At 44.5% G+C, this 21,043-nt stretch overlaps 4 protein-coding genes across 6 annotated transcripts; all 4 read right to left on the bottom strand.

The window, feature by feature from the left end:
* Nucleotides 1-6: 6 nt before the first annotated feature.
* Nucleotides 7-6,458, bottom strand: mapda (N6-Methyl-AMP deaminase). 3 transcript variants are annotated; one of them, XM_080002759.1, is made up of 10 exons: nt 6,348-6,458; nt 6,122-6,252; nt 1,970-2,030; nt 1,772-1,859; nt 1,416-1,497; nt 996-1,122; nt 839-919; nt 631-781; nt 449-549; nt 7-215 (listed from the first exon to the last, which is right to left on the bottom strand). In XM_080002759.1, the coding sequence occupies exons 1-10, from the start codon at nt 6,390-6,392 to the stop codon at nt 24-26; spliced, it is 1,059 nt and encodes a 352-aa protein (XP_079858885.1). In that variant the 5' UTR covers nt 6,393-6,458; the 3' UTR covers nt 7-23. The 3 variants fall into 3 exon arrangements, with proteins under 3 accessions (XP_079858885.1, XP_079858886.1, XP_079858887.1); XM_080002760.1 differs by having other exon boundaries at nt 631-769; XM_080002761.1 differs by having other exon boundaries at nt 631-757.
* On the bottom strand, nt 2,069-6,112 carry LOC307231884 (zinc finger MYM-type protein 1-like). The gene is made up of 3 exons (XM_080002758.1): nt 3,809-6,112; nt 3,523-3,631; nt 2,069-2,865 (listed from the first exon to the last, which is right to left on the bottom strand). Exons 1-3 carry the CDS (start codon nt 5,296-5,298, stop codon nt 2,338-2,340), a joined length of 2,127 nt encoding a protein of 708 aa, XP_079858884.1. The 5' UTR covers nt 5,299-6,112; the 3' UTR covers nt 2,069-2,337.
* Nucleotides 6,459-6,974: 516 nt separating the features above from the next.
* csk (C-terminal Src kinase) lies at nt 6,975-11,524 on the bottom strand (the record flags this gene model as incomplete). Its single annotated transcript, XM_080002870.1, has 12 exons — nt 6,975-7,474; nt 7,784-7,870; nt 7,967-8,162; nt 8,299-8,372; nt 8,460-8,550; nt 8,665-8,764; nt 9,050-9,115; nt 9,259-9,352; nt 9,796-10,015; nt 10,644-10,756; nt 11,282-11,395; nt 11,513-11,524. 12 exons carry the CDS (start codon nt 11,522-11,524, stop codon nt 7,286-7,288), a joined length of 1,356 nt encoding a protein of 451 aa, XP_079858996.1. The 3' UTR covers nt 6,975-7,285.
* A 4,572-nt stretch (nt 11,525-16,096) lies between these two features.
* On the bottom strand, nt 16,097-20,619 carry edc3 (enhancer of mRNA decapping 3 homolog). The gene is made up of 7 exons (XM_080003071.1): nt 20,493-20,619; nt 20,043-20,207; nt 19,700-19,926; nt 18,540-18,887; nt 17,802-17,955; nt 17,467-17,684; nt 16,097-17,169 (listed from the first exon to the last, which is right to left on the bottom strand). Exons 2-7 carry the CDS (start codon nt 20,204-20,206, stop codon nt 16,835-16,837), a joined length of 1,446 nt encoding a protein of 481 aa, XP_079859197.1. The 5' UTR covers nt 20,207; nt 20,493-20,619; the 3' UTR covers nt 16,097-16,834.
* Nucleotides 20,620-21,043: the final 424 nt, after the last annotated feature.

The following is a 21,043-nucleotide window of genomic DNA, read 5'->3' as shown; positions in this document are numbered from 1 at the left end:
GTTTCCTGTTTAATGGTCCTGAGTTATCGCAACACGTGAGGTTTGAAGTCTTCCCACCTCCGTTTCAGCCGGTGTTTGACGTGGTCTGGAGCGAAGGTGCAGTCCACGGCCTGCACAGAAAGTTTCCACACGTCCTCATGGCTGAGACCAAACGTTGATGCCGCTAACTGATATTCCTGAGACAAGTCTGTGCAGAACACTCCCTTATCGTCAGTCTGGAAGAAAAAGTCCTGGTCATGTAGTTATGACAACTTGCAGCAGTAAAAACTCAATTGTCCGTACCCAGTGTTTTAGTTTTGTATATTTTCCATTCAGTACCATTTTAATCTGCAGCTCATCCCTATCATTCATAACAAACTTACATCACAGTGTACAAAACTTATTTTTGTCAATCTGCAGAAATGTTTGACAAGCTCTCTGCACTATAGTGTATAGATGGAAAACTTACACAAATCACGCTCGGATGTCCCAACTGGTACCAATACTGGAAGTGATGTTTGGAGTAACATGACACAGTCTGACCCTTGATGTTAGATGTCAAACATAGTTCTGCAAAACAAATAGTTTTCAGATAAGGAAAAGTAATATGGCTCAATGTTCCTGGAGTGAATGGTCATGACTTCCTCTTACCTAGAGGTATATTGTGCTTCACAACTTGGTCAACCAGACGTTGAGCTCCACCCATGTTAGGATGCAGGAAGGTGCCGTGACCGATCCTGTCCGGCGGGAGGCTCAACAGGAGCTCCGATTCCTCCAACTGGGAGGGGACCTGGAACAGTTTCTACATCAGTTGAACATCAAAACAATTGGAAAAGATGCAGCAGCGTCGGGGGCTCACCTCTGACAGGTGCAGAGCGAGCTTCAAGCCGCTGCTCTTGGCTCGGTGCAGAGCAGGAAGTAGATCTCTGCCGTGACCCACCTGAGAAGGGAAGGATCACTACCAAGCCAGCTCGCGGAACCATGACCCAGCAACGTGCCGCGGTTTGTTCACTCACCGTGGGATCCCCGCTCAGGTCCAGTCCCACCACCAAGCCATCAGTGGAAAGCATGAACTCCTCAGCCAGCTTCACGGTCTCCATGGCAACGTCACTCCCATTCCTGCGGTCAACAGCCACCAGGAACCTTGAAACCATAAGCATCTGTATTATTCAATGTGGTGGCTCATTATACAGCCTGCTAATGGATGAAGAAGAAATTGAGATGTTCTTAAATTAAGCTTAGCTTTTTATCATGCTGGTCAAATAGCTAAACTACTGGGCTTCTGCAGTGTTTTGTTATGTGCTGCAGGGCTGCACACGTGACCAGCCATTTGAACCAGATTGGACACTTTTTGGGTGATTTTCGTGCCCTGGGCTGAAAGGCATGGTGCCCTACTCCAGAATTGGTTATTAGTTGTGGCTAAGCTACAAACTTACCTGACATCAATATCCACACCCTCATTTTGACATTGACGGATGGCTTCAAGGACGGTTTCTATATATCTTCTTTTTGTTAATCCTTAAAAATAACAAATATTGGAAAGCAAACCTTTAAACAAGATACTGAAATATAACATCATGGCATAAATTACACCATGATGAACAAGGTTCATCACATTGACACCCTTTCACATGTATAAATGTGTTTTCTGCATGCCCCGACTATAAACTGTACATATACCTCTAATACAGATAGCCAATGTTAGACTTAACTAATGGGCTTAACCAAGAGTAGTAAAGCAAATTTGTAAACAATTGTTGAAATACAGTTAACTGTTAGGTCACAATCTTGCCTGTTTTAGTCTCCTCTCTTGGTGTACTTCTCAGTTCCAAATACTTTACACCGTCCTCTGCAAACTCATTGATAACATCTTTGGCTACCTACAAAAAAACAAAACAAAAGGCACCATAAACTTTTAAATATTAAATGAAGCAGCGAATGTGTGTACTCCTTCATTTGACTTCAGACAGTTTGGTAGGGAAACATTTACCATTAAGATGTCCTCCTCCGTGTTCACAAGCTGATGGACGACCTTAAAGACCTGAAAACACCTGTTGGCACCACAGAGTTATGAGTACAACTTGTTTTTAGACCTGTCGCTGAATACAAAACAGAGAATTTCCCCATTTCAGAAGTTTGTTGTACACATCAACCAGTGGCAACTTACCATGGCGGGCATAACGTTTGGGGGCTAGGCCCAATTCAGTTCACCTGATGGTTATATTACATCGAAGAGAAATTCAATGCAATTGCACAAAATTGTTTATTAAAATATATATAGAAGCTTGTGACTATACAATTTGACTATGAAAATGAAAAGTGTGCTAAGCTCACTGATACATAAATCAATATGCAAGCTCACGTGTACATAAATTTGTCCCTCCTGTGTTTTTGGGCAGAAAATTTCTCAACGACTTTAAGGTTGAAATCAACCATGTCCTTCATCAGTTTCTTCTCCATGGAGATCATGGCCAGGGAATTCAGTCTGTCCTCGGTCATGGTGTTCCTCAGGAAAGCCTTCATCCTTTTCAGGGTGGAGAAGCAGCGGTCAGACTCCGTGGTGGTCATGGGCGTGGTGATCAGGATCTTGAGGAGGGTCACCGTCTCCGAAAAGGGTTCCTGGAGATCGTTGTCCATGAAGAACTGGTACAGGTCCACGGCGCCACGGCAGGCCTTGAACTCATCGTTGCTGTAGATGAGACTGAGCTCCGTCTTCAGTTTGTTTCGGCACAGCATGGGGTAGGCGTTGACGGCGATGTCCAGCGTTTCCTGAGGGAACGCCGCCCGGTAGTGCTCGAACATCTCAGCGTGCAGCAGAGTGCTGCTCACAAGGTGCTTAGTGAAGGAGAAGCGCTCCATGGCGTGTCCCAGTATGGTGTCACATATCTAGAATGAAGTGATGATTATATTGAATGATGACGTTGAAACAGTCCATTTGTAAGTAACAGCCTACATGTTTTTAATTTGCATCAGTTTTGGTTTTCTATTTATGTAAAGCCCATCTGAGTTAACTTATGAAATGGTCTATATGACAGCACATACCCATTCAAGATATTGACTTTGATATATAGACTGTATATTTCTATGAATTCTTTACACCCATTAAACAACACTTATTATTGCACCGCTTTTCCCTTCATGTCTCACACACTTTCATTACAAAAAAATCCTCTAGAGTTACAGAGGTTGTTCCTAGAGACTGTTCATCTGTGACAAATGTACTTATTGTGAGTCGCTTTGGACAAAAGAGTCTGCTAAATGACATAATGCAATTATATTTTTTGCTTATGTTTTTGCTTTCTTGTATGCATCTATATCTATCTTATCTGATCTTGATAATATTTTGATTAATTTATTCCTTCCTATAGCCTTCTGAGTTTCCTTTACCATTTCACAGCACTGTGCTTGTATGATTGCATGTAAAAAATAATCCTAAATATGAACGACTAAAATTTAATTTAGATCAATTAACTTGGGAATGCTGCGCCTACGCCAATAGCAAAATTTCTATTTAGACGACAGAATTCAATGTGGAAAATTCACCTCTGCAGCCATCTTTTCATGTTCCCCTGGACCCGATGACCAACGCCTCTTCCCCAGGATTTGGGGACCCTTTGCACTGTGTTGCCCACACAGGGAAGGGAGAGAATCTCTGCAACAAGCAAAAAAATTTAAATCCCCCCCCTAAAAGAGTCCTCGATTTATGAACAATTGACAGTAATTTGGCCTTGTGCTTATTCAGATTATGATTAATTCATACACTGAAATAAGCATTTTATGGATTCTCAGTGTGGTGTATATATCAGTTTAGAGGAGCCCATGTACCTACCTGATTTTTTTTATATTCTCTGTAAAATGCTGGATGCTTCCTTGGAGATGTGAAGAATCAACATTCCTCTTCTGGAGCAGTGCATACAGAACGTCCACTTGCGGCATGATGTGGTGGAAGAGTTTCAGCAAGAAGTTGAAGTCGGCGTCCTCCAGCAGCCTCACCAGTCCTCCCGCCTCCCTGATGGTGGCGGAGTCAAATCCTCCAGAGTTTCGGATTTTCTCGCAACACCGGACGAGGTCGTCCTTGTGTTTGAACACTGTATTGACAGCGCAGCCGTGGAAGTCCCAGTTCACGGCGCCGGCCCTGGGCAGCCGCTCGGCCACCGTCTCGTCGAGCACCCTGATCGCCTTCAGGGACCTGGAAAAGAAGCCCGTGAAGGCCCCGAGGTCGGAGAAAAACTGCCGGACCCGGGTCAGCTGCGACGCGCCCTGCTGCATGATCGCGCTGAGTTGATGGGCGTAGCAGTGGACGTGGTGCGCGTTCTCATAGACGTCCTGGATCCTCTTCTGGACGCCGCTCGTGGGGCCCCTCATCACGCTGGCCCCGTCGTACGTCTGGCAGATCAGCTTGCCCCGGCGGTGCGGCGGCAGGATCAGGGCCAGGCGCTCCAGCAGCGCCGCCGCGATCGACTCTGACGTGGGGCTCCGCAGGGGGATGAACTCGAAGAAGCGCTCCTGCAGCTGGTGCAGCCCGTCCAGGTAGCGCACCACCAGCGCGAGCCGACCCCACGCAGCCGCCTCCGCCGTCTCGTCCACCTGGACGGACAGGAAGTCCGCGCTGGCGATCTCCCCGACGATGTGCTCCCGCAGCACCTCCAGCATGCAGGCCAGCAGCTCGTTCTGCACCGTCCCGGGGGCTCCCCGGAACACGCCGGCACCGCCCAGGTGCTCCTTCAGCGCCCCGCCCAGGGAGGCCGCAAAGTCCGCCGAGCCCCGGAAGGCGCCGCCGGGGTTGCCCGGGGCGTCCGCCTCGTCCAGGCACACGTAGTCGATGATCTTAGAGAGGATGTGCCGATTCTTGGCGACCTCTCGGTTGTGGTTCCTCCGCCCGCTCCTGTGCTCCGCGTCCAACTGTGCGGCGATGGTCATCTTGCCGAACAGCGCCAAGCTCAGGTGATTCTCCATGTGGCTCCTGCTCTGCTCGTGCTTCTTGCACTTGTCGGCCAGGTGCTTGAGGTCCGTCACCCCCACCTGGGTCCACGCCACGTCGGTGCCGGCGCCGCGGAAGAGCAGGCACGGAAAGCAGTACAGGGCGTTGGTGCGGCCGCATCCCGTCAGCCATGTCTTCCTCTCGTACCAGCTCCCGGAGAACGTCCTGGTGTACTGCCGGCCCCGCACCACCGACGCTTGCTTCATGTCCAGCTCGGGCCTGTCCGCCCCGAGCTCCTTGACTCGCAGCTGCTCCTCCACGACCCGCAGCTTGAAGTGGGTCCGCTGCAGGGACGACACCGAGTTCTCGCCGGCGGCCGCGCTCGCCGACGCCGCCATTCGCCCGCGGAGTCGCTCCCTCACCGAGCGACGCGACCCGGAGAAGAACGTCTTTCTTTTGAATTGGTTACACTTCCTGTTCGCGGAGTCTGGCCAATCAGCGACCGCCGCGGCAGCCAATCAGAGGGGCGCAAAACGACGCTACCACGAAAGGTAAAGCAGGCGCTTGGCGTTAAAACACCGTAAAAAAAATTAATCAATAAAAACAATTCATTGTAATATTGTGTTTTTACGCGATTTGTCAGACATAAAAGAAATGTTGGAATAAACGACATAAAAAAAACTTTCCTCGGAATAGTTTATGGAAACAGTTCCACTCCGATCATTCTCTGGTGTATTCATGTGTATTCATCCTTATTATGAATGCTCCTTTGATTATATATTGTTTTGTTTGAACTAGTATGACTGATTGTTTCTACATTCTTAAAATGTAGCAGGAATTTCGAAGATTGAGCAAAACAAATTAATAAAAGTAAAAAGAAACCAAATAAACAATAAAAATGAAGAATAGCGCTCCACACCCCCATGTATTGAACGCCAGGCAACCAGACTAACAATTGACAGAAATTATTCAAAATAGGAAGAAAACGTGTTTCATTAACACGTGTATTTGTGGATTACATCACCATTTTCCAGACACAAAACTTTTGGAATATTACCAATATTTTACGAAAACTTGACAGATTCGGGAGCGGTGCCCCCTCGTGACCGGCCGCTACTGGTACACACTACATCCCGTTAAGCCTTGCGAAGCGGTATGGCTAGATGGCTAAAGGCCTCCTAAATCTCCAACAAACCCGATAAAACACAGAAAGATTCCTACTCTTCAAGTGTCCTCTGCTGCCCACTGCGAATGGCCGTCATGCTGTGCTCAATATTGAGGTGCGGCTTGCGGGAGATGAGCTTCTCCATAGTTTTGAAACTGACGGAGCCGTTGAGATGGGCATGGAGCTCCTAGAGGGGGTGACGCTGACGTCAGCAAGTGCTTAATAACTACTCCAAAAACGATAAATTGTTCACTCAAAACGTGGTTTGAATGCTAAACTTACCACTTTTGGCAGCTCCCGGTAGAATATATCTGCTTTAGTGTCCATAATTAACCCTATTTAGAATAAATTCGAACGCTCCCTTGTTTCGGGCAACGCGCGCGTCTGGCGCTGACGGCTTGGAGATGTTTTCAGTGCACATTTCCTTGTAACACAACAGGTGTAGCCAAGAAAAGCGTCCCCGCTTACAAAGGTCTCAGTAAACACAGTTCCACTGTTCAACCTGAAGTTCTTCTTCCTCTTGTTCTTTGGGGTTTAACGGCAGCTTGTATCCTTGGTGTTACATTACTGCCATCTCCTGGAGTCAGTTAAACGCTTCCAGTGTCCGCTTTGTCACATTTCTCTTGTCAATCCTGTTCTCTTAAGGAAGCCGACCAGACACTGCTCCACTTCCTACACACTCCAGGATGCCCTTCAACCCCACTCCTGTTCTCAACCTGACGTTATAATTTTATTAAATAGAAACCCAAACACACACACACGCAAATTAATTCCCACACAATGATACACCGGCCAATGTAAGTGAACCTTTATCTATATAATAGATTAGATGACAAACATACAAAGGCAAAAGAGATCTGTGAATTATCACCACCGTCTGAGGTTTATAACCCACTCCTGCTATGTGACATGATAACAGAATATATGTAAATAGAAAACACAGCGCCATCTAGTACAGATAACGAAGCCCATAATAATAATAATAATAATAATAATAATAATAATAATGATAATAATAATAATGATAATAATAATAATGATAATAATAATAATAAACACTTACTAGTGCTGGCACACTGATGCAACAGGGGAGATAAATCATCATTCTATTTTCACCTTATTAAGAGAAGATAAAATAATAAAACAAAAATTCTCTGAACCTTGAAAAACATTGAAGGGGAAATCCCTTCAGTCGTTAATTATTGTCTGATGCTTGTAGTTCACTTGCTCGGGTGGTTTTCCTCAGTCCTTATATGTTGTAGCTTCTCCCTCAACATGTGAAAGTTTGGCCGAGCAACAGGGTCCAGGTTCCAGCACTGCTTCATTACGTTGGACAGCGGCTCAGGGCAGCCGTCAGGTGGGGGCATTTGGTATCCCTTCTCCACGCGACTCACAACTTCTTTAAGCCGCTAAGATTAAACATGGGAGCAGATGACATGCCTTTTTTTTTTTTTTTTAATATATAACTGCATCAACTTTTCGACATTGGTTCATACAATAAGCATTTTAAACAAAGCAATCTTACTCGTCAAATATGCTAATTATGCATTTTTCTTTTTGACAGTAAGACATCAGTTTTGTTTAATGGATGTTGATTTAAATATTTCTTGTGTTTTTAAACTCTCTGTTTATGGTCCTAATGTAGAGCAAAGAAGCCATCAAGACTGGACACACAAAGGCACTAATAAATAAACTTGGAAAGATGGCAAAATACTTACTATTTTTGGGTAAGGCACTCGGCCGAAGGAGTAGATCTCCCACAGCAAAATGCCAAAGCTCCACACATCTGATTTGGTCGTACATTTCTATTGATCAAGGGGATGAAAAACATAAGATATTAAGCTTCTCTCATACAAAACATTTTTCTCAACCGCCGAATGATGCTGGAAACCGTTGTTTACCTTTTCCCTGAGCGCTTCTGGTGATGTCCACTTCACAGGCAGCTTGTCATTTTCCGTGGTGCAACACGCCTCCGTGGTCATTCCAAAATCACTGACCTTGGCAACGTTGCCTTCCGACACCAGAACGTTCCGGGCCGCTAGGTCTCTGTGGACAAAGTTGCTGGCCTCCAGGTACTCCATAGCCTCACAGACATCTCTGGACGCGGAAAAGAAAAAATGCTCAAACACAACAATTTGAACGGATTACCAATCCAGACCTCAAAAATGAACAATTGTTACAATCACTAACCAAACATGTAGCCGTTACATAATGGATATACAGACATACGCACATTGAGAATTTTAGAAGCGCATCCCTGCCAAGTACTGTCCGGCCTCTGGAACGTAAGTAGTCCACCAGGCTTCCCTAGATACAAACAGAAAAAAATAAACCTGCCACTTAATGATGTCCTAGCAGACGTCACATAACTGAGTTAGAGAGTCTGTCGCCTACCTTGGTCATGTATTCAGTAACTATAAACAGACTTCCGGTGTTCTCGAAAATGACTCCCCGCAGCTGCAGAAGATTATTGTGTCTTAGTTGCCTAACAAAGGAGAAGGGCATTCTTTTAGGAAAAAAAACTGTAATATTAATGATTTAGTCACATACAGCAGGAAAATATGACTATTCAATACTATGAATATTTCATATGACTCACGTCATGACTGACGCCTCGGTGATAAAGGCCTTTGCTGTGGCGTCATGTTTAAGCCATTTCACAGCTACTTTAGTCCCTCCGTAGTCTCCCAACATCACATCTAAGAGAGTAAACACATGCTCATCATAAATTAACAGTTAAAAACAATTTATTCTAGAGCTCAACATGTGCATTATGCATTGTTAGCAATACAAGACATATAGTAATAGGCATATTAGTTCAATCAACTTAGATATATTGTGAATATTTGGTCATATATTAAAATATGTCAATCTGTACAATTGTCAGTGAGTTAAAACTCCAAAGTATCTGTTACAAAATCAGAAAGTTTCAAAAACGATCAATTAACCCCAACATGATGACGTGAAAAAAAGAGGCTGCTGACCTCCAAACTCTCCCTTCCCGATCGTCTGGTGGAGCTTGAGTTTCGTTCTGCTCAGTGCCCAGCCACCTGAGGGGTACGGAGACAACATGCAGACTGAGGCGTGCCTTGAGGCGGCGAGGCTAATTCTTTGTTCACTAATCACACTTTCAAATAAAAGTGCAAACTCTTCCTCGTGTGGGCTGTGATGGGGGTGATGGAGAGATCCTTACTCCTGGAGAATTCCTCCTCAGCAGCCACTATCCCGTCCTCCAGCTTAGGCTTGATGAGTTGAGTGCACAGGCCGTCAGCGTCTTTGGCATAATGCTTAGAGTACACACACACACAAAAAAAAGAAAAGGTAAAAATTGATGTTTTACATTTAAAACATTGACTGAGTATTATGTCAAAGGGGCCGATAAGATGCTGTGTAGTCAGAGGACTTAAAGACAGCATGTACATCTTTATTATAGTTTATGCTCCAGGCCGTAATATATTCAAGGGGATAAATTCCGTGTGTGATAAGACGAGACTCCTGTCCCCTTCACAAATGGTTGCACACATACAGTACTGCCATTTTGAAGGTGAAGGCCTAGCTGTCTTGAAGTTTGATTTTAACCTCAGCAGACTATGCCGTCTTCCTCCCTGACACTTCCTGTTCATCACGTGTTCCAGGAACTGCGAGCTTGGGGTGTTGGGGTTGGGAAGCGGCGTCGAGCACTCTTTAATATCAAAATATGACACGTAAACACTGCATACATTCCTCTTACTTCCACCAGCTGCATGAGGTTGCTGAAGTACTCCTCCTCGTCAATACTGAGTTTGCCGTCGTAGTAGGTGATGCGGTAGTGCTCCACCTTGCCGTCGCAGCTCACACACAGGGTGTAGTCTCCCGGGAAGTTGGTGCTCTCTCGCACCAAGAACAAGCCCGTCTCGGGGGGGCGCAGCAGCTGTTCTGCCCGGTCCCGCGTTATCTTCCCATGAAACCATCTAGGAGGGTAAGGCAAGAGGGACAGAGCGGTGTCAAAACACCCAACACCAAAATGATGGAGGCTACGTCACCAACATTGATGTGCATTAACAATAACTAACATGTGAGATGGATATAAAATATAAATATAGATGACATACTGTACAGGATTAATAAATACTGTTTGTACAATAACAGAGATCAAAGGACAATCCTGTGGCCTAAAAGTTGAACTTTTATTTTTTCTAGCCGGAAATCGTGTGAGGAAAAAAAATAAAAAAAATAAAAAAATCCCCGGCAGGAAATGGTGCAGAACTTGCACTCAGTGGCGCTGGAAACAGACACAAGCGTTTGAGACGCAAAGAGACGCAAGACTTCCTATACATTTGTGGCGGTGAGAACCACCGCCACAAATGTATAGGAAGTCTTCTTTCAGCAGCGACACAGCCACACAGCCAGGTGTGAAGGGCAAAGTCAAAACATGTTTGCAATAAGGGGAGGTGAAAAACCCAGCCGGTAAAGGAGCAACCGCCTCAGAAATAAAAAAGATGAATCCTATGTATTTTTAAATATAGTACCTGAATAGTCTTCGAAGCATCATCCCGGGCCCTCCTTACCAAAGTGATTGAAATAACGTTGTGTACTCACGGCATGAGGCTCAGCTTGACTCCGGATTTCAACCCTTCCCTTTTCTGAACATAATTGGCTGGGACGGTTCCCTCTCGGCCGGCACTGTTCCTTGCTTTGTACCAATTTGGATCCTGAAACAGACAATGTTTTCAAAATAGTTTGAAAAATGTACGGTCGAACTTTATCAAATGTGTTTTTCATCCTTTTTTTTTTTTTCTAGAAAGAATAACATCAATGTGCAAGAAACAAGATATAAAATGTCTCCAGGTCAAAAGGTTACAACAGTAGAACCTGATGTGATGGTAGAACCTGATGTATATGAAGGCAACAGAAATGACGGCTGTTTGGGAAACGGCAATGTTTGTTTGGCTGAAACATAAATAAATCTATCCACGCGGTTAATTCAAACTACCCCTCCACAAACAAACATGTCCGGTATTCACTCACAGTTGGATTCCTAAACATAGAATTATGTATTAGCGTACGTTCACCTCTGTCAGAAACAAAGATGAACGTACGATGAATGCACTCTGCCACCACTGTTGCCTGGTAACGGTAGCTGGTGCGAAAGGGAATAAAGCCGGTTCAGGTAAGTTTTGGGCGGGTGAGGCTTGGGTCGACAGGTTTTCACTGCAGGAACACAGAGGTGACAGTACCGTCGTGTCTGAAATAATCGTCAGGACGTCTCCTGCGCTGAAGGGCAAGTCCTGTTCCGAGGCGTCTTTGAAGGTGTACCGCGCCACACACTCGGTGCCCCGCGGCCAGGGAGGCTGAGGAGGACAGGCGAGACGTTCAGAACTCGATGGCGGCGCAAGTCAAATGTTTGTTTAATATTTTATATTTGGAGCAACGTTTTGGATTTTATATTTACATGTGCGCCGTCTTACCTGCACGGTCATGTCGAAAGGGAGCCAGAGGAGTTCACTCGCAGGTGCAGTGCACTAGCTGCTACCGTTAAGACACACACACACACACACACACACACACACACACACACACACACACACACACACACACACACACACACACACACACACACACACACACACACACACACACACACACACACACACACACACAAGAAAGAACACAGTATGAATCAGAGATATTATTGTATGAAAATATTTTAACAATGGAATTTATACCTGTATATTATTCATTGACTAAAGCTATTTTCAGAATTGTCTGGAAAGTGTTACGCCACAACTGTGGTAAAAATAAAGGAGAACTTCCTCAACGTTAGGGCACTCTTTCCAAAACAGGAGATGCCGGTGCGTAAAATATTGTGCTGTAATCAACCCTGTCATCGGTCTCGGCTCAAGAATGGATTCATTACACCAATAACACAACATTAGGAATCATAAATATACTTTGCCCCAGGAAATATTCATTAATATCCCAAACCTTTCAAATGGGCTACGAGTCTTTTTTTTTTTTAATCCGATTTTTTTTTTCTCGTCTCCTCTTGGATTAGCGGACAACGAAGGAAGACCCAAAAACCAGGAGATTCATTCAGCCCAATATCAGTGTAGCCAGCAGACATACTGTACGTTTAGGGCTGGGTGAGATTGACAAAATCCGATATCATTATTTTTTTTGACAAACACCTAAATTATATCTTTATAGTTAAATTATGCGCATTGATAGTGTTCCGATATTTCATCATGACAGCTTTTCTTGAGTACTCAATCAGTAAAAACCAGAAGTACAGAAATAGCGAATGACAGCGGTTGAGGTCATGGTCAAACCTCCTCCACTTCCCCTTTTCCCTGGGTCAGTTTCAAACCCAGCGGTCAGTTCAGTTTTCCACACAGCATGAGGTCGCCCCCCCCATGCCGCCATTTACTGTCATTACTACACAGTGCACTTCCTGACGGAGCCAAGACTGGAAGTCCTCATGTGAGGGTTGGATTCTTACGTTTTGGGAACACTCCCCAAAAGTACTCGGGGACAAGTGCTCCATAAGTTCAGATGTCCCATTTTTCCTCGCTCGCGCCAAATCGCCCGGAAGCCGGGGACTCCTGAGATCCTCCCCTTCCCAACGATCCGCACGAGGGTGACGCCGCAAGCGGATCCGCGTTGGGAATACTCTGCGCAGAGGCCACGCCGGAACCGGGCCAATTCCCACAAACGTCACTCCAGCTGCAACACCCCTCGGGTGCCTCGATTGCCTCCGGAGGGTTTTCCTCGCGGCGGCCTCTCAGTTTGCGGCGTTTGGTCATCGAGGAGATGAGCTCTCGCCATGTCATAGTCATGGGTGAAGAAAAACATTCTAAAAGATACCGACACACCAGACTTGGTGTCCGGACGTTGTGTGGGGTCTTGGACGCTGCACCGAGCACCTTTAAATACAGCAAATACTCTTCACTCTACTACTCTTTGAGGGTTGTAATTGCTTACATGTGGGGAGTGAATTTCTTCAACACATTAACTCGTAATAAGGTACAATACTAAGTTCCAGTACTTTAGCTCCATCTCTCCATAAATAGGGTGTATTTATAGTCCAGCTTCTGCAGGCCACGGATACTGGGAACATTAGCAGAATTAGAATTAGCACGAGCAGCAGCGAGGCATCGTCAGGGCCGTGACTCTAATGTGGAGCTGCCCCTGCGTCTCCCTGGGCGCAGCAGGGGGCGCGGCAGGGGGCGCGGCGGGGGGGCGCAGCGAGCCGCCTTTCATGCTTCCCCTTCAGCCAGAGGACGCGGCTCTGCTGCGCCACCATCCCCATCGTTACCGTCGCAGCTGCACGGAGGGAGGACCAGGCGACCATATCTGGTTGGCTTTGATATTCAGGGCAAACAAACACGTCGACAAACATTCTGGGAGAAAAAAAAAACATGGGGGAAAAGCCCTAAAACATGTGGACGTTCGAGAGCGGCCGCGGAGAAGGAGATCTACCGTTACTAAGCCTCCACGTTGTGTGTTGCCTGCCCGTGGTGTCGTCACTATTTATTAAAATACAACAATAAAATGAGAAGACACCAATAATTCAACCTACTTGTGAAAACAGTAATAATTAAAGCAATTCTTGAACCAAGAAGTGTAGTTCGTTGAAAATAGGCTGCCAGTGGTTGCCAAGCAACAGAATACTCGAAGCTTGTGTTATTATCTTCGGTTGTTAATCAGTTGTTTACTGACTAGATGCTTCAACAGAAAAATTGAATTGATGAGCGGGTCACATCAGTACCACTTTATTGACCAGTTTCTCAGTCTCAATTGAGACTGTAAAGCAGCAGAAGCACACATTTCATCACATTTCACTGCATATGTATGATTGCATGTACAGCATGTGCATGTGGCGAATAAACATTTGTTAAGAGTAAGGAAATTCCGGGGTCTGTCGGTGATGTGGGGAAGATGCCTCATCAACTGACATTACGCTGCTTGTATGACTAATCTGTGCGTTTAGTCACAACAATCAAACCGCAGAATGCCCCCCTCCCCAGGGCCTTAACACGGGGTTGATGGTTATACGCGCTTGTACGGGCGTAATAAGCCTCTGATCTCCGTAATGAAAGTGGTGATCTGCAAAAACAAACAAAAAAAAAATGTGACTGTTGATCTGAAAGACACACGGAGCATTCAGAGCGCATTTCTGTCTCAGCCCGAGGGACACTAACCCCCAAGTTCTGACCAAAGCGCCTGCAGTAAACTACCTGAGAAGTGCTGGACTATAAGCGAACTGCAGCATCGCCGTGAGATCACATGTGAAACAAAAAACCTTGCGAGTAACGGAGGGACATGGTGAATTTAACATTGAATAATAAAAGAAGATAAAGTTATTTCACGTTGGACACTCATTGGATATTTGATAATGATCATGTTTGGTCTGCTTACATAACAACAATTTAAAAAAAATACATGTATCCCCCTCCCAAAAATATGATAATTTAGCCACAAATCTTTTGCATTTCTAACAGTTTGATTTGTGAAAGTATTATTCTATTTGTGAAAACGGGAACAATATGGATTTTACTGTATTTTTTCTAAACTGGCCAAATAAAACCAGGTATATTTAAAAAAAAAATACTGTACATTTTGCCGTCAAACCTGGACTAGATTATAATAAAAAGTCCATATTTCATTTTTTTAACGCAGTTTCTGATTTATGAAAGTATTATTCTATTTGTGGAAACAGAAACAAAGTGGACTTTACTGTATTTTTTTCCACACTGGCCACATAAAACCAGGTATATTTTAAAAAAACCAAAAACTACTGTATTTATAGGAGTCAAACCTGGACTAGATTATAACAAAAAGCCGCGTAGCCATGTAGCAACACGTGTTTATTGGTTTCTACTAAATGATCAGTGTGTTTTAAGGTCGTGAAAGGAGACTCGCTGGTACAATAACATGTATTTAGTGTTGAATTGTCTTGAACCAGACGATGAAAACAAACACACAGACACACCGACCTGGAGCCCCACGCCAGGTGGACGGGCGTCGGGCGGCTTAACGTCCGATGTGCACCTCCATCCGAGCCCGCCGGAACGAACTAGACACGGGGGAACGGACTTCACAGACTCCCCGTCGGTTCCCGAACGGCGCCTCGCACTTCCCCGGGTGTCACGGTTTGAAGCGCGGAGGGAAACGAGGGGGAGTGGGGCGCGACGGAGGCTGCCCCGCCGCCGCCGAGCTGCGCATGCGCAATAACTGAAAATGACCCTAATTTAACCGTGTGTGGAAAAAAATGTGTAAATAAAAAATGTGATAGAGAAATATTATTCAGCGAGCCCCAACAAAGCAGTGAAACTTGTTCACTCAATCTGCTAAAATTAATATATTCCGCAGGTGTTTTTGTGTTTTGGTTTAATTATATAATGTATATATTAATTTGGCTGTCCCTAAGAATCGCAGCGGCCAATTAAACATTACAAATCCAATAAATCTGTACCAGTGAAAATGTAATGACGCCCAAGTTTCCACATATTCCGACTTTAAAGGCTTCAGCGCCAGAATGTTCCACGTTTATTTCTTTCCTCGACAATAAACGGATGAAGGCGTCAACGGCATCCGGACTGGAGGGACCTCAGCGCCCCCCTGCGGCCAGGGCGAGTACAACGTAATGGTGTTGAGAAAAGTTGACAAAATCCCAAGACATATTTCAACTTTGTCACAGGCTCCGACTATCAGTCAAAATACCCACGATAGACAACTGACAAGTCATGAGGCGACAGATGAGAAATCTGAAAATGAATTTGTCTTTAAAGTGGCCGGAATATATTCAAAGGACAATGCTCAATTCTGAGTTTTGTGTTGAAAAATCAAATTAATAATCCTCGATAACTACTGTGTGGTTATTAAATGACACGTAAGATGAAGATAGGATGCCCTTTTATTTATTGTTTATTTCCCCATGGAGATAAAGCTTGTCTTATCTCAAAGATCTGTTTCCATACCAAGATAGTCAATAAATGTTGGGCTTGCTTTCCCCCCCCCCCCCCCCCCAAAAATGTCAACTTTATCTGTAGATGAACTTCAATATCTGCCTGACAGAACATTCTTGATGTTAAGACACAATGAGAATGAATGTTAAATATGCCATGTGAAGTAGTTTGACAATAACTGAATTCTGATGGGAAACTAGAAAAAAAAAAAAGAAAAAAAAGAAATAAGAAAAACAAGCAAAGCTGTTGAAAGAACCAACACACCAACATTAAGTTGTGTTTCTGCATTCTTACCCCACTTAATGCAAGTTCAGATGTATCACATTATGGATCAATGACTGCTCATGTGACTGATTGCATTGCAATTACAATGATAAGATTTAAACTTTTATCATTACAAGTCGAAACAAGAAGAGCTGTGTAAAGTAATAAAAAAAAAAAAAAATCTGATCTCCAGGAATCAATAATAAACTGTCAAATGTCCATCTTGTTCCAACATCCTACAGAACTATGTCAATACCAGCATCAGTACATAACTATTTCGGCTGAACCCTTTTAAGGAGCAGCCAAACATGTGGTCCCATCAAACCAAGACAAACAACCACAAAGGTTGACAAAACAACAGTAAAGAAATACGTTTTCTGAAATCCATACAAACTTTTCCCCCACTAGCTGAAACATTGCAGATGTGCTAACACAGTGGGACCTGTTCTTGTTATAAAGCAGATGGATGCTAATCACCTGGTCTATGGAATTTAAGGCCCAAAACCCCAAATGGTCAAGGATGGTGAAACAATACTCTTGTTGCCAACCACAGTGTCGTTACGCGGAGTGCAGCGGGATGACAAATTTGCACCCGAAAGGAGAGTGGTATTTGATCCCCACCTCCTGAAACACATGGCGGGGGACACCGATGTCACAGAGGTAAACCCTGCCCGCCCCCTCGGCCAGGGGCAGCGGGAGACACAGCGATAGCGACCACTTGGCCTCCACCGCCTGCCCCTGCCCGCTGACCGGAGGGTCTATGCTGAGCACGGGGGCCCGGTTCTGGTTGGCCCAGTCTGCTGCCGCTCTGTACCACGGTTGGTCCATCAGGAATGTGTTTTCATGGCAATCGAGACAATTGATGATGAGATCCACAGGGGTGTCTGGGAGGTCTGTGGAGTAGGAGGCAAAAGAAAACATTGAGCATGTACGCCCAGCTAAGACCACAATAGATCAAATGTGCAGGACGACAGGAAGTCACAATCACAGCTTAGCTCAGCTTCCTTTCTACTTTAATCTGCAGCCTTTTTATTTTCACTTTGAATTGCCCTCGTCTCCTGTACAAATAAATCCTCCTTTTATACTTTTTTGATAAATAATAGCTGGGCAGACAAAATACATCTGGAGAAGACCAACTTCAGTAGCTGGATGATAGAACAGAACCATTATCCGACCCTACACTGACCTACCTTTAATACTCGACACTTGTTTTCCTCCAGTCTTGTTGAAGAGTGCCAGCTCAGTCGTGACCGAGTCGAGCATCTTTACAAAGTTTGGCAAAAACAGAATGACTTCCACCTCATGATTCGCCAGGTGGCGACCGCAGCTGATGCCCTGAGCTCCCTGAACATGAGGGCCACACAAAAGGGCCACCGTGGGACGCTGGTGCACATTTTTAGGAGTGAGTCTGTTGGTGAAAAACACAAAGCAATTTATATTATTGCTGTTTGTAATTTTGTATAAATGTTACTCACTGGTGGCCATATTCTACCTATGCATCTACAAACTTTAAAAATATTCTTACCTGTTGGGCCCACCCAGTAATGTCAGAGCCATCTGACTGGCACACACACCCGTCATCTCTAGCCTCCGCTCCAGGGAGAGACCATGGCGCTCTGCGACCAGCAGCAGACGCTTGTGCAGTTCATAGGATATACTGGGTACAACCAACCCAGAGTCTATATGGAACAGGAGACGGAAGGATTATAATATGTGGCAATATTATACATTTTTGGTAGCCTGACATCGTCAGACCAATTCGCAAATGCGTGTGGAGCCGCTCCACCATTTTCAACTTCCAAGGGACGTTATCAACGGGTGCAGACCAAAATGTCTCTGACGCAACTGGACAGAACTACAACCAATCAGAGCAATGAAACGTGTGATGTAGCGCTGAGCGACGGAAAAGTGTATTTAACACGTAATTCAACTTTTACCAAATCCTATCGGAAGTACAGTAAACACATTTCTTATCAACAAAAGCTTTAAGTGCAAGTTGTTTGTTCTTCTTTTAGAGAAAATAAACCGTCCAGTTCTTTTTCAGTTGTTTATAAAAATGCCTCAACAGCGCTCCTCTCAGACCCAACCTATATTAGATAGACCGTTGTGATTGGCTCGACCTTGTCCCATTTGAATGGGAGGGGGGCCAGACGTATCAGCCAGAGCAAATAAAACATCAGCTTGCAGATTCATCTGATTCCCACGCTATGTTTTTAGTGTTGTTTTTTTTGTTTTGTTTTGTGAAAGTGTGCCAACCACTTACCAGTGCAGTATTCTTTGGCCCCAGGCTGTGGCACAGTAATCTGCCTGTAAACTATGGGCTTGGCCTCCAAAATGTTCTCATCATGCCGGTATCGTGTGGGCGTCTGCTCCTGCGGCGTCCCACGTGACCTTGCACCGTTGCCACGGCGCTCCGATGTGTCGATCTCTGAGAAAACGGCTGCTTTGTCAAAAAGAGCCAGATTGCCTTCAAAGTCAAAGTCTGCGTCCAGCCCATCATCCACACCATCCCCAAAGCACTCGTCGTCTCTGTGCTTCATCTGGCCGCCACCATTCTTCACTCCATTTTTCTTCGGAGTGACCTGGTTTGCCCCTCGACTACTCGATGACCCTGATTAGAATAAAACAAACCTTTTGACCACAGGCAAAAGTTCCTTGCTTTAAATGTTTTACAGATTAAATAAAAAACAAAGTAATGTGTCTCTTTTTTTTTGCTGATTCGACAAACGATCCGAGCCATGACTTGAAATTGCGATACGATCAGAACCGTGAGTTTTGTGATCCGTGGCACCCCTCATGCTAAGAGGTACTAATGTAAGCAGGTATCAAAGAGTTAAACTCAATGCTTTAAACACATCTTAGACAGGGTTCTGCAGGTTTCAGCAAGTTAAATTCAGGACTTTTTAAGTCCATACTGGCAAAAAAATAAAAAAAATACCTCTTTGGATCTGGACGGTTCATACAAGTCACCCAAATTGATGTAAAAAATATATAAATAAATACATTTTAAAAAGTGACATTCACCGAAGATCAAGATGTTTACATCGCTGAACTTCATAATCCAATCAGTTTTTAAGATCTGTCAAAATCGTATTTAAGACATTTTAAGGGCTAACATTTAGATTTAGTCCAAAGGTTAGGTTTTTACAAATCACTCTTATTCAATAAACTTCATAAATAGATGATTAAATTAAGGGTTTTTCCCAACAAGTAGCAGGTGAGGCAAGTATGGCAAGTAGCGGTAGGCTTATCAGAAATGTTGACTGATGTAGAACTTGCCAAATTTTGGAAAAATAAATAAATAAATAAAAAAAAATATATATATAGGGAGATGATGGATACATCATCATCATACATACAATATTTATGGTGAAATTAACACCTCATACATTCAGATTAAGACTATTAAATTACTTTGCTTACAGGAGTTATGCCTTCGACGAAACGCCTTCGGTTGGCCAGGTACATCCAAATGGCGGTCTCCGTAACTTTTGGAGCACTGCTGTGGGGAGTTCAGCCTCTCCTGAGACCTGGGATCTCCCCTTGGCACAGCAACTGGAGCGCTGCTCATTTTGGAGGGCACAGAGGGACTATTGGGGACACAACCATTACGGATGTCCAAAATCTTCAGCTCCCTGATGTCCATGGCACTGCAAAGGGGAGGGGGGGTTGATTAAAACCTGGACCACGAGAGCACAGCAGTGGGTACAAGTCAAATACCTCACACCGCGGAAGAATGAACAAAAACAACCCGGGTGGTACTTGCCTAAAGGTGACCTCGGGCACAGAGCACTTGACCCCGTTGTGGAAAGGCTGCCTTAAGGAGATGGTCTGGCTGGACTGGTCCACGGAGGAGACCTCCCCTTGAAAGACCCCCAAGGCTGGACCACAGTTTATGGAGACCAAACTGCCCAACCAGTCAGACGCCATCCTGTCGACAGAACAAAGAAAGAAAAGTCACAAATGAGAGACCATACTGATTCGCAAAGGCGTTAGCAGACTTTCCATTCCCTGCGTATCACAATGCGACCGCGCACACACACTCTCTCTCTCTCACACACACACACACACACACACACACACTCACACACTCATTTGGTTAATTGGACGATGGACGATGGACGTTAGCTAGCAGTTATGCTACCTAAAGTTAGCTTTGGCCTGTTTCGCGTCGTCTGATATCAACAGGCGAGTGGGTTGACGGGGATATATTTACCTTTTGATAATTATACAAAGGTGGCGTTTTATTCGGAACCACAACTCGTGACTTAAACGACGAGTTTAATGTCCGTGGGAAACAATTGCGCCTTCAGCCACTTAACCCGCTCCGTGCGTCGTAAAAGTCACCCGCAGACGTCACTTCCGACCGCTCGATAAACAGTACTTTCAAAATAAGAGCTCGGTTTACTAGAATGAAATAGAATAATTAACAAATTGGATTGAATACTGACAATAGAATCAAAGTAGAGCTCGGAATATGAGTTATTTTTTATCAAAGAAAAATGCAAAACAAATACAACTAACTAAAAAGTTGGATGTTTCAGATTAGTGAAGTACTCAGACCTTTCACTTAAGTAAACAACTACATACAACTACAAATGCCCAGCCACCAAATTACTGTATTTAAAGCGAAGGTACCACATTGGTATTTAATGTATAAAAGTAAAAGAACTTGTAATACCCAGTGTGCGGATATAACAGATCCTATAATACTTAATACTCATATGATACTTAATACTCCTATAATACTTCATAAAATACTACTGT

The sequence above is a fragment of the Zeus faber genome (assembly GCF_960531495.2).
Source record: "Zeus faber genome assembly, chromosome: 6".
In the NCBI taxonomy this organism is placed as follows: Eukaryota; Metazoa; Chordata; class Actinopteri; order Zeiformes; family Zeidae; genus Zeus; species Zeus faber.
Note: the sequence above shows the minus strand (reverse complement) of the source record. Positions and strands in the feature narration are given on the sequence as shown.